Here is a 12,302-nt window from a genome sequence, read left to right on the forward strand (position 1 = left end):
TTAAAGGTTTATTTTAAGTAATGCTACGACTACGACAATGAGCATCAACAGAATGAATTATCCACTTTGAACGTCCACGAAACCATTTACCAATTTCTTCCATTATTGGATTTGTTGCTTTTTCTAACATGTCATCAATTTCATTATCATTATGTATTTCAATTGCTTCACTATTAAAAAATGTTTCTTCGAATATCCATTTATCTTCATCCTCTTCTTCTTGTTTTGTTTTTTTTTCAAAGGCGATTCTTAAAGTGAATAATGATTTCACACCTTTTAGTTTTCTTAGAATTAACTTAATTTCATTTTCTACAGCATTGTTTGTAAATTTTAGCTGTTTTAATGGATACCGGGACTCTTTATTAATGATGTTAATCTCATAAGATTTTACATAACTTTAAGTCATGTGACCTACGTAACCGTGCAGCCTCAATGAATTCGTTTTACCTCTAAGTCACGTGAGCTCAAACTGCGCTTTTGTCATTGCTCGTTAGCCTGTTTAAAACGACCCCGAGTGATCCAAACTGTATTCGAGGCATGGAAAGATACGGTGGCTTTGCACGTACCAAATCTCTTGGATACGTTGCAGGCTACCCACCGGCGCCCGTGGGCTAGGCCTTCACGACTCTTACTCAGACTGTTCATTGGAGGACAGGTCTAAATTCGGGTAATACTATACGACAAAAAAATGAATGACAATCGGAACTAGCTTAAGTCATGCAAATACTTTTTTCAGCTAAAGATTGTATCATACTGTAAACCCCGTAAAATTGTACTGTATTGTTCATTTTTTGCCATTAACTGTGCTGAGCGAAAGTTAGGATGCTAACCGTTGTGGTTATAGCACAATAAAACACATGATCACGAACAATTAACGAGCAGGAATAAGTGTAACAATAACAGGATGGTAGGTTGGCATGGTAACCAAACCCACAAATCTTATACACTTGAGCTACTTTTTAATTCAAACTTTCCCACAACTTTTTCAATTAAATTCTACCAATTTAGGCCTAGGTAGGGGAGACCGGGGTTAGTTGGAAAAAATTTTAGGAAAATTTAAACCACCAAAATTCAGAATGATCTTCGAAACCTTTATCAGGTCTGGCATAATGACTACGATCATCTACAACTTATAACAAAAGACTGACCAGACATTGTTACAGGTTTACGCACAAACTTTAATTTTTCACACCTCAGTCACGTGTTTCAACTAACCCCGAAGCCGGGGCTTGTTGGAAAACCACACGGGGTTAGTTGAACATACATCGATTTGTTATATACAGTATTCAAAAGTGTCTGTTCTTTGAATGTCAATCAATCTATTGTGGATTTTAGCCCGACTAGTCAACAAGGAAGACAAATTTCTGCTGACAGCGTTTCGTTGATCCGCGTAGATCCACGTTGAGTTTTGCGTTTATACTCGCGCATACTTTCAATTCTAAAGTGTAGCTATTTATCGATCTGTATCAAATAACAAGTTCCAACTTAACTGTACGAGGCTGTATAAGTAAAAAATATGAATTCCATCAAGCATTAATAAAAGAAATTTTTACTCATATGATTTTACATATTCCAACTAACCCCATTCAAATTTTTCCAACTAACCCCGTATACACATGGGAGAGAAAACTTACTTTTTATGTAGCCACTAAACCAGGTAATTTAATTGCCTCTGCCCTTTCTGGTACCATGGCACCTACGGTCAATATAGACTAATGAACTTTCACTTATCTCTCTAGAGCACTATGTTACACTATATTTACCAACAAGCTCGAATTTTAGTTCAAAGTGTAAAAAACAGAAAAACGTGGACCACTCTTATGCTTCTGCTCTGAGACCAATAAAATTAATATGGCGAATAGTTAACATAGTTGTCAATCACTAAGGGGCAGTAAAGATTTACAAAGATGTTCGGGGAGTACTAAAACAGCTTTGTTTCAACTAACCCCGCTTTCCAACTAGCCCCGGTCTCCCCTACCGTCCGATCATTTTATATTTTCAAGCTTGGAGGCAATCATCAAAAGATGTAGGAAGGAAGCGCAAAAGCTGCCTTGGCTACTTCCACATCAACAACAAGACACCAAAATTTTATTGTCTAGTTCCTTTATCGTCACCTTTATTAGTGGTTTTAATACTTTTCCATTGTCTTTTTCAATATTTCTTATCAAAATTTTCACCTAAGCATGACCTTATTTGGTCATTAATAATCAACAACAAAATATTACCATTACTGACAAATTTTAACTGATTTGTATTGAAATGTTATGTTCCTGTAACATAGCAGGCTAATATAAGTAAAATTTATTTCAATATTTTCTTAAAAAGTAATTGGCCTAGTTGTCAGCGACCGGTGTGATAGCACTTTGCGAAACATTACACTAAATACCTTCATATTTGTAAATGAAAAGTTGCAGTATGTCGTCATTTTGATTTATTTTTCCTCATCTCTCTTTTTTGCCTTCAGCGTTTTTCGGTACACGCCACGTTTGGCTGATTTAACTGGGTCACTTCTGGAACTAAAACTTTTAACTAAATAAACCAACTTTAATGCAATGCCATGTTTGAACTTGAATAGTATTGCTACTGAAAATTTTCACATTTTTAGGATTGTTTTCTGAATGTTCGGTAAGCTTTCCTTTCTGTTTTTTTCTAAAGTCGATCGTTGTTTAACAGAAATCTGCTCTGGTGGCATTATACTTACACTTCTTTATTTGAAAATATTGCCTTTACCATTTGGAGAATTCCATTACCAAAAACGTTTGAATAACTTTGATACGAGATCGTTATGTACGTTGGTAACCCTTTTTAGGATTGTTTCATGTCATAGCGTAAGACACATTGTTATATGATAGAGCTTTTCATAGCAAAATTGATATTTGAGCAAATTAAAACACAAAAAGTCAGTAAATCAAGCAAAATTTTATGATTGACCAAAAAATGTGGCAATCGAATACTAGGCAATAGTTTATCGTAAACTTACTAACGAAATGCATACTGCTTACAATTTTTTTTTGAGAAATACATCATAATCAATTCTCTCAGTTCCATGAGTTAAGCACCTAAACCAATGTAGTAATTCGTTCATTTGAAGATGAAGTAATTATGTGAGAACTTAGAAAATGACTATGCAATTGAAATCCAAAATTCATTTTTCCACTTTAGTTTTCCAAAGAGTGTAAAATATCCACCTAAGATTGTTTTTAGCTAAGGAGTTCACTTTTGAAAGATTACTTTGCAATATTGAAAATAAATAGTGTTAATTTAATGTCGCTTTTATGTAAGGTAAGAGGACTTCCACCACAATAACTCCTTGAACGATTGCATTCAAGAAACAAATTTATGAATATTTTTAACGAAATTAGGTTCGAGTCACTAAATAGCGTTACCTGACACACCATCACATACAAAAAAAGATACATTTCAAGGTATGAGGGCACGCAAACCGCTTCCTTTGTGAATGACACTGGACAAGGCAAATCCAGCAACTGTTGCTCATACATTGTAAGCGCTTCTACGCAGTTTGCTCCATTACCCTGGGAATTAAAAAAAAACACAAAGAACCATGTGAAAACACTGGTTTGTGAAAATTATAAGATGTTACATGAATGATAAATTGACCGTTGTACCTAGTGAATCATGCACAATATCTTACAAAGATTAAGTTGGAATAAGTAACGGTCTAATCCAGTGGTTCTCAACCTTTTTAGGCTTGTGGCCCAGCCCATTGCAGAAAAGATAAGTAGTTTGTGGCACCCAGTGGTGGTATATAACACATTGAGGTGCTCTAATGTTCTCAAAATTGGGAAATGCCCACTATTTAATTCACCCTACCGACATTGTTCATTTTCTTTCAAAAAGTTGTATCTGTTCAGTTTATGAAATCTAAGCTTAAGTGCTGGAGTAACTGCTGATATAAAGTAAGAAAACGCATGACACAACATGAAACACTGGTCTAACACCTTAGGAACCGCTAGTCTAAACATTTACAATGCAGTAACAAACCTGTGTAAAATATTTTCCATCTGATTTCAGAACTTGCATAGACAGCGAAAGTATCAGTCTCAGAAAATCCCAATGAGAGCCAACTGGTTTAGTGCTTATTGGAATGGCGGTGAGGTCATTAATAACATAATCAAATTTTTTCCCTTCTTCAACATACTTTTGTAAATACTTCACACAATCATCTTCAATAATCTGAATTTTTAATAATGCTTATGCATAAGTATGTAAACAATTAATTGATTGTGAAATTCTATATTACCTCATAATTTTCTCCTTTATAAAAATCCATTGAGTCGCCACAAATGCCTCTAAGATGAACCTTTGCTGCCTCCAATACAACTCCATCAATTTCAATCATTGTAATCATTTTAGGCCCTCTATCAGACAGATTACAGTATATGTACATGTTGTCTTTTTTAAGTTTAAAACAAGTTGCAAATGATACAATAAAATTCCAGAAAAATACATAACCTAATTTAAAATGGATAAAATAAGCCTGCTGGTGACAACATATCTTAAAAATATGTATATACCGGTCTTTCAGATAATGGAGTATACCACCATCACCTCCACCGAGAACCAGGACTTCCTTATTAGTGTAATCTTCTTTCTCGCTACCAGTTATTGCAATGGTGTATTGCAAGTCACTTTCGGAAAGATCTGAAAAAAATATTAAATTGCTTAAAATTAAGAGTTGGTAAACACTGACACTTAAGGTTTCTATATTGTTATCTGTTGGATTACATTTTTTAGGAAACCTGAGATATGTATGGCTGATTAGCTGGTGTTGCTTATTAGCAATATTTTTTACCTAGCACAGTGCTTTTTTATCTGTGATATGGTTATTATTGTATAGTTGTTATTATTTTGTTAATTGAATACCAGTAATATATTGGCTATTTTTTTGCTTAGTTTGGTGGTCATGCAAAGAAAATTTCTGTGAAAGAGTGTGAGTGCAAACCATCTTCCTAAATGGAACTATAAGATGTTCATTTCAAGAAATTATATCATATATTTGTCAGTTTCTGCGAGATTCTGTGCAATTTACCAGATGTGAAAAGTATAGCTATGATACTTATTTCCATTACAAAACTCATAACGGAAGCACTAACTCATATCATTATCAAGAACAAGGCAGTTGCCATACTGCTTTGAGTGAAAAATTCGAACATTCTGATATGGTGTGTTTTGATCAAAAACAAGCTTGTCAAAGTCATATTCCAGCAATGATCCAAATGATGACTTATCATATGCCGAAAAACTTCTCCCTCGTTTTATAGCAGGCAGGCTGTAAGCAAATGAATCTGAGAGTAATTCTTGACATATTTTGAAAAATAACTTCTAAAGCATTTAATTCTCAGCGTTATAATAATCATTATAATATGTCGCAATTAACATTACCATAAAAATACAAAGTATCAATTTACTTCATCCATTATTACCTGTCAAATTCCATTGTATTTTTTCGACAGATGTTTTCCATGTCAAGAATAGCCTCTCTCAACTTTTGTATGTTCTGAAAGTTAACATTCATATTAAAACCGTAGCCAAACTCTAGAACTGCAAAAAAACAACATCAAGAAGTAAACATCCCATATATATTTTACATCTACGAATTCAACAAGTTGACTGCCAAAGGTCAGCTCTGACAACATGACCTCAAAAACTAATTTCTGTTTTTAATGCTCCGCTTGTTTCTAGTTGCCTTTTGAAGTTGAGTCTTAATCTATGTTTTCAATCCTGATAAACAGGTCTCTTCCATATTGACTGTAGTAAAAACAGAACTTCTTGGCCAATACAACCACCCTAGCCTTGAGTTTAATTTAAAATGAACACTTATGTGTCCCGGCTACATATGGCAAACAATTAATGAATAAATAAAACGCTTTAAATACTAGGTATTAATACTACTATTATTGGTATTAATACTATCAATACATTGGTATTAATACTAGAGGCCTTGAGAAAAGTCTTACTATTGACAATGCTAACAAGATAAAGTCGAGACAAATTATACAAAAAGTGTAAAAACATTTCAATTTTGGGCATCGGACAAAATGCTAAAGTCAAGAAAACAAAACTATTTTTTTTAAACAAAAAGTGGATGGTGGATAAAGCAAAGATGTCATTATGAACAGTTTTAATGTTTCTGATGGAAACTTTTCATAACATTGGATTTTTTTTCTATATTTTCAAATTACATGGCATATATATATATACTACATACATTTTAATACAGCTTTTACAGGTACAGTAGATGATAATATACCTCTTCCCGTATATCCAAACCATTGTTACACAGCAAGTGAATATCCACTGTTAGAATTCCATTAGAAAGTCCTTGAACAAGAGCAGTGCTGGCAATCAATTTAAGAAATGTTTACATTTTTAAGTTAAACCATAACCATGCCAGTCTGTTAATTTTGCATCTTACAATTCAAATGGTTTTCTGAATAAGAGTGTAAAACCGTTTTCCAAGTCACATCTGTCACCAAACAACAGAGAGCAGTTGCCAATCCCAGACTGGATTTCCTGCCCTATCTTTTCCACAAAAACACCTGGAAATGATAAAAAATGCAAACAAATTGACTCAGACATTTTTTCATGTTTGCCATAAATAAATAATACTTCAAACTATTGTTAAACCTTTTAAGATACACAAAGCTAGTTGAAGAGCATCAAGTGCGAGTAAATGTTGTTATTCAGTTTGGCACAATGGTACATTATTAATTTTTGGCCAGTTTGGGAACCATGTTAAAGTTCAGCAACAACACTGTATCATCAATGAGAGCCTCAGATAAAATAAACTGATAAAATTCCCAAACATGAAAAATTCTCCAAAAAGTTAATGTTTGAAAAAAGGTAAGTGCACAAATAAGTTGCACACTCACAATGAGACAAGTGAACAAGAGTATGATAATCTTTACATTGTAGATCATTTAGAGACTCTGTCAAGTTAAAACTAAGCTCATGTATGAATTTCAAATATTGGCTTAAATATCTCAAACGCTTCTGCATGTGTTAATTCAATTTATGCGATTTGAGTTAACACACCAGAACACATGCATGAACTGGCTTTGGCTTTTTCTTATTCACAAAATGGGAAAAGGGTTATCAGACATTTTAATTCAAATTAAGTTCTTTATATGGTAACTGCTATGAAAAGATTTACAGCTCAACTTGAAAATGTTTTTTCTACTGAAAAATATAATCCCTTTAATATAGTTGTTGTCTAATTACTGAGATATTCGCCACTGACGTTTCCAGTTAATCAAACCAGCCCACATTACAACAGTATCAAAAATGTCCAATTGCTATAGATAGAAATTATGCCATCAAAATTTCCATGGGAACCACGTTGCGTAAGCTGTCTAAATCATCAGTTTGTGCTTTTTAACAGTTTTATTATATGAATTTTTCAAGTGAAACAATTTGTCAAAAGGAGTATAAAGAACTATAGTTCATCATTAAATTAATAGCTTCACTTTATTCTGTAAGGTCTATGCTTACAATTAATGAAAAAACAAACTTTAATAAAGAAAAATTCTCCAAATCATAAAAATAACAGACTGCATTCATTGTCTTCTGTAAGATACATGTTAAAAATTGTGCAAAATCACTATTTTTAATTATTTTTATTTAAATCTTTAAACAGCTAACCAGCGTACTGGTACAAGGAATGTAGTCTGAAAAGGATAGATATATGTAAGTCTCTTACCGACACTGTTTTGGTCATGCAATATCACATTGTTATATCGAAACTCTAGAAGCCAAGATTTCATTGTTCTATTTGATATTCAAGTTTTAGCAGGAAGAAAACTTAAAAACATCCTATGCAGATATAGAAAATATTAGGTAAACCAATAATAGCACAGCAGATAGCAAACTATCCACATCAAAGCTAAGTAAAGAAAACAATATGTATGCCAAAGTGTCGAAAATGTTTACGTCACTAGTGCGATCACACTTTGACATGATTGTTGACTATTACACAGCCATAGTTTCATACTAGATGAAGATTCCTAGCTGCTTCTAAAATACTTTGCTGCTACAGAATGACAGGTAAACATGACGATTCCTAAAGATACCGTAGAAATCATGTATATTACATTCTACTGTTATGAAGTAATGAATCCATAAAATGCTAATCTCAAAATATCTGAACCTAATTATTGTATATTTTTTAATCCTAAAAACCAATCTCAAAAAGCATTTAACTTAAATTTTCATAAGCTAGGTGTCAACCTGGGCACTAGGTTATTTTTTTGTGAAAACTGTAGAAATAAACTTTGTATTGTCACACCAAAACTTCATACTATCTGAAAGTTAAAATGTACTGCTTGTGTAGTACTAAGATAATTTTTAATACATATATTATCAAGTAAAAATATTGTATACTGTTGCTGTCAAGTTGTACTAGCCCTAAATTAACAACCACGGTTAAGCTGGTGTTTATTTCACCATTACTATACGAAAAAGAAACCAAACCAATGTACTAGGGTTGTTATACAAAACTCTAAGTCAGCACTGATCAACTGGTTTAAGACATGTTTTCATTTCCAGAGAATTGCAATAACTTGTTATTTTATTTTAGCAAAGATTTTAACGATACTACCTAACTTTTTCTTTTAAAATGTTTCACTGTGGGCAAGGCATATCCTATATAAAATTCTGACAACATTTAACATTATAATGCGTTGCAGTGGCTGATTTTAGAGCCTAGAAAATTTCTTTAAGTGGGTGGGTGATTTTTTACAAGAAAGTCTGCATAAGTCCACCATAAAAATTGTAAACAAGTATGTGGTTTGGCCATACTCTGAAATGTGTATGCAGGCACAGATGAGGGGCGTTTAACAAGAACAAAACTGGGTTTAAATAGACTAGGTTTCTAAATGCAATTGATTAATTAATTAAAATTAATTCTCCATGAAAAAAAAAACCAACATACAAAGATTTTTTTATGAATTAGTAATTACCCTTGAATTCTAAGGAAAACTCTGCTTTTGGAGAAAAAAAGTAGTTCAAAATTTGAATTGTTTTCAGAGGTCAGGAATATTAGGGTAGCGCTCTTCAACCTTTTTTCCTCTCGTGCACCTTTCAATAGTGATGCTTTGATTTCATGCACCCTGGTGATAGAAATCGTGTAATCTCCTTTGTGTTTTTGGAGGAGTTAGGCTTGAAAATGTTCGATTTCTTTATTTATTACTGTAGTTAATAAAGGCGATTACACAGTTGGATAGATGAATGTCTTGCAGTGTTATAAATACTTTAATTGGGATAAGGAAAAATTTATGTTATGGTAGAGATAGGTAGACCCTATAGACCGGTGTCATTTATTAATCTTATTAACTCTTGCTTCCCAAGATATTTTTTAACTATTTGTTTGTATTCCGGTGTCTACGAAGCATTATTATTTGTGTTCCGGCTGTAAACAACACAATAAAAAATCAGCGGTGAACCTTTGTGCATCCCTTCGTACTCAAGCACCCCTTTGACTGTCGCGGTGCTCCCCGGTCAAAGTGCTCTGCATTAGGGTTCTGAGATGTCAATATATCAAAACTTAAAAAGTTTTATTTCCAGTAATGTGAAGTCACATGAATAAACTAAACTCATAGTTTATTACAAAAAGTCTAGATTTTTTTCATGTTTTTCCAACTTTCTTCAGGATTTGCTATTAAAAGTAAATGACACTTCATCAGTTTTTTTGCCTTTTCTGTTCCCAACATGTTGCGCAACTTGCTTTGCTAAACCCAAATGTTGTTTAACCTTTGTCCTACTGCATAATTTTACACCGCTAAAAGGCGGTATGGGTACAATTGTACCCACATACATTTTATATTGAAATTCCCAAATTAGTTATACTTTTTGTACGGTGTGCCGTATTTAATGGTCCGAATGTTTAAATACTGTGCTCTACAGAAGTATCACACGTGTTGTTAGGCCACGTAGACATTGAACAACGTTATATGATATGTTATCTTTGTGACCTCGATTATACTCAGAAAAACAACTCATTATGCCCCTGTCCTCAATTCCCATAAATTTCCGCTGATATTGCATGGCATTTCACCGATTCGAAATTTAGCATAGATTCTTTAGCATTTATTGCCATCCTTATTGTTGCTGGTGTACGCAGAAATAACAAAGATAATCTGGAAGATATGTGGAAAGTAGATGCTTTGCCTCTTGCACGTGCAGCTATGTTTCGAGATCGCTTCAAGATGATGCTCAGATTTATTAGATTTGACAACGAAAATACCTGTGCAGAGCATGTGTAAAAAGATAAAGCTGCACCAATACGAGATATTTGGCTCATGCTGAATAAAAATTTGGAGAGGGCCTACAAACCACATGAATGCATCACCATAGATGAACAATTGTTTCCATATCGAGGACATACTAAATTTACACAGTATATAATTATATACCATCAAAACCGGCTAAATATGGCATCAAGGATTTCTGGGCTCATGATGCATCAAACTCCCACCCGCTACATGGTCAGATTTATACTGGTAAACCAGTAGATGGTCCCAGACAAGTAAATATTGGTGAGCGAGCAGTTCCGAACCTGGCTTGTTTGTATAAAGGCTCTGGAAGAAATGTCACCACCGATACTTTCTTTACAGGCACAGCTAGCTATGTAATGATCACATGGGACATGACTTTAGTTGGAACAGTCAGAAAAAACAAAAGGTTTTTGCCTAGCAACATGCAGCCTGCCAAGAAAAGGGCAGTTTGCTCGACCAATTTCGTCCACCATCAAGATGCAAGAGTCTGTTCATATGTGCCAAAGAAAAAAAAATCGGTTGTGCTCTTCTATCATCCATGCACATGACTGGAGAAGTCGAAGCGACGCAATCAAGCAAACCCTAGATAATCAAGTCTTATGTCAAAACCAAAGGTGGGTTGGACACGATGGACAAAATGCTGGGTGAGTGAAGTGTAAACGACGGACATTGCGTTGGCCATTGGCGTTTTTATGATCGACTTCACTGGCTTAGCGTCGTTTATCATCTACAGGGAGCACAACCAAGAGTTCTAGAAAAAGGACCAACGGAGAGAGTTTCTGAAAGATCTTGCGAAACAGCTATGTATGCCTTCAGGGGAAGCTCGCTCTGCCAACCGGATGGTGATGAGAAACCGTTTCCTTCGAGCTGCAGTGGAAATGGTTTTAGAACGGCACACTGCGACACCGCCAGAAGGCGAACTAACTCCAGCAACTAACTCCAAAGAACCCCATGGAAGTAATGGAGCTTCACCGATTGTTGGAAATTGCTATGTGGCAGACACCAGAAACGAAAACGACGAAAGACCAGGAAAAGCTGCGTGGTTTGCGTTCAGCCTGTTTGCGACGAACACTCAGTAACAAAAAACAAAGTGCATTACTTGTGAAACGGACTAAAACCACCTCGATTAAGTTTTCTTTCATATTTCTGTACCAAATAAATCATTTCTGTAATCTGTTTCACTCAACATTCGAAAAATTGTCTTTGTGTTATGTATTCCGGCGTCATTTCGATACAAAATGTGTAAGGGTACAATTGTACCCATGCCGCCTCTTAAGGGTGTAAAAACAACTCGATCCTCTATCTCGGTAACGTGTAAAGATTTTTTGCCGAAATTTACTCTGCATAATCTAACACAAAGATGTAGAGATGTCAGGAAATCTCAGGTCCCTCAGGTTTCTAGAAAAAAGACTGCCTTAATTTAAAATTGGAAAGGTTACAATTGTACCCATGCAGTAGGACAAAGGTTAATGGATGCTAAACTAGCTGGTATACAACAATTTTTTGATATAACATTGCAAAAGTTTAATGGGGGCAATTTTTCAACTTATTTGCTCAAGCCTATGTAGGTTTTACAGATTAGCAGATTTCTGGGAATAGCATAGACTTTGGGAAGAAGCCTGTATCTTCAGTTGACAGTGATAATAATGGTGCCAAGCAACTGCTATCAATAAAACAAAAAACATTTTAAAACAGCCTCTTCAAGTAATGCAAAAAACTTGCTTCTGTAATATATGGAATGAGCATGATATGCAGCGAAATAAAAGACAGTTAGACATGGTTTATATCTTTTTATGATGACCCCTTTGTATGCCAGGCTGGAAAGTATGGCAGTTTTCGATGAGATCTCAAGGGAGTGGGCAGCAGATTAAAGTCGGCCTGCAATGTGGTACACTAAGTGTATTTTTCAGTCTGCAATGAACGCTAGCCTAGAAAAACAAAAATAGAAAAGCAAAAACTAATGTCCTGCGCCATGATCTGGTCTCGCATGGAGCAATTGATGAAGTACTT

General features: G+C 34.5%; 1 protein-coding gene and 1 long non-coding RNA gene across 2 annotated transcripts; one reads left to right on the plus strand and one right to left on the minus strand.

The window, feature by feature from the left end:
- Positions 1-2,286: 2,286 nt before the first annotated feature.
- LOC143465869 (spermine synthase-like) lies at positions 2,287-7,835 on the minus strand. Its single transcript, XM_076964384.1, has 10 exons — positions 7,721-7,835; positions 6,437-6,560; positions 6,272-6,359; positions 5,445-5,518; positions 5,115-5,290; positions 4,536-4,662; positions 4,262-4,379; positions 4,003-4,194; positions 3,418-3,533; positions 2,287-3,188 (listed from the first exon to the last, which is right to left on the minus strand). The coding sequence occupies exons 1-10, from the start codon at positions 7,782-7,784 to the stop codon at positions 3,146-3,148; spliced, it is 1,122 nt and encodes a 373-aa protein (XP_076820499.1). The 5' UTR covers positions 7,785-7,835; the 3' UTR covers positions 2,287-3,145.
- A 2,948-nt stretch (positions 7,836-10,783) lies between these two features.
- On the plus strand, positions 10,784-11,252 carry LOC143465127 (uncharacterized). The gene is made up of 2 exons (XR_013118583.1): positions 10,784-10,936; positions 11,026-11,252. It is a non-coding gene; the product is annotated as an uncharacterized LOC143465127 (long non-coding RNA).
- Positions 11,253-12,302: the final 1,050 nt, after the last annotated feature.

The sequence above is a fragment of the Clavelina lepadiformis genome, chromosome 7 (assembly GCF_947623445.1).
Source record: "Clavelina lepadiformis chromosome 7, kaClaLepa1.1, whole genome shotgun sequence".
NCBI lineage: Eukaryota > Metazoa > Chordata > Ascidiacea > Aplousobranchia > Clavelinidae > Clavelina > Clavelina lepadiformis.

Excerpts from the sequence above, each read along its gene's own strand:
- LOC143465869 (XM_076964384.1), bottom strand. The coding sequence starts at position 7,784 with ATGAAATCTTGGCTTCTAGAGTTTCGATATAACAATGTGATATTGCAT. Across the intron at positions 6,561-7,720 it reads GCATGACCAAAACAGTGTCG|GTGTTTTTGTGGAAAAGATA; the intron begins GTAAGAGACTTA and ends TATCATTTCCAG. Across the intron at positions 4,380-4,535 it reads CTCCATTATCTGAAAGACCG|AGGGCCTAAAATGATTACAA; the intron begins GTATATACATAT and ends TCTGTCTGATAG.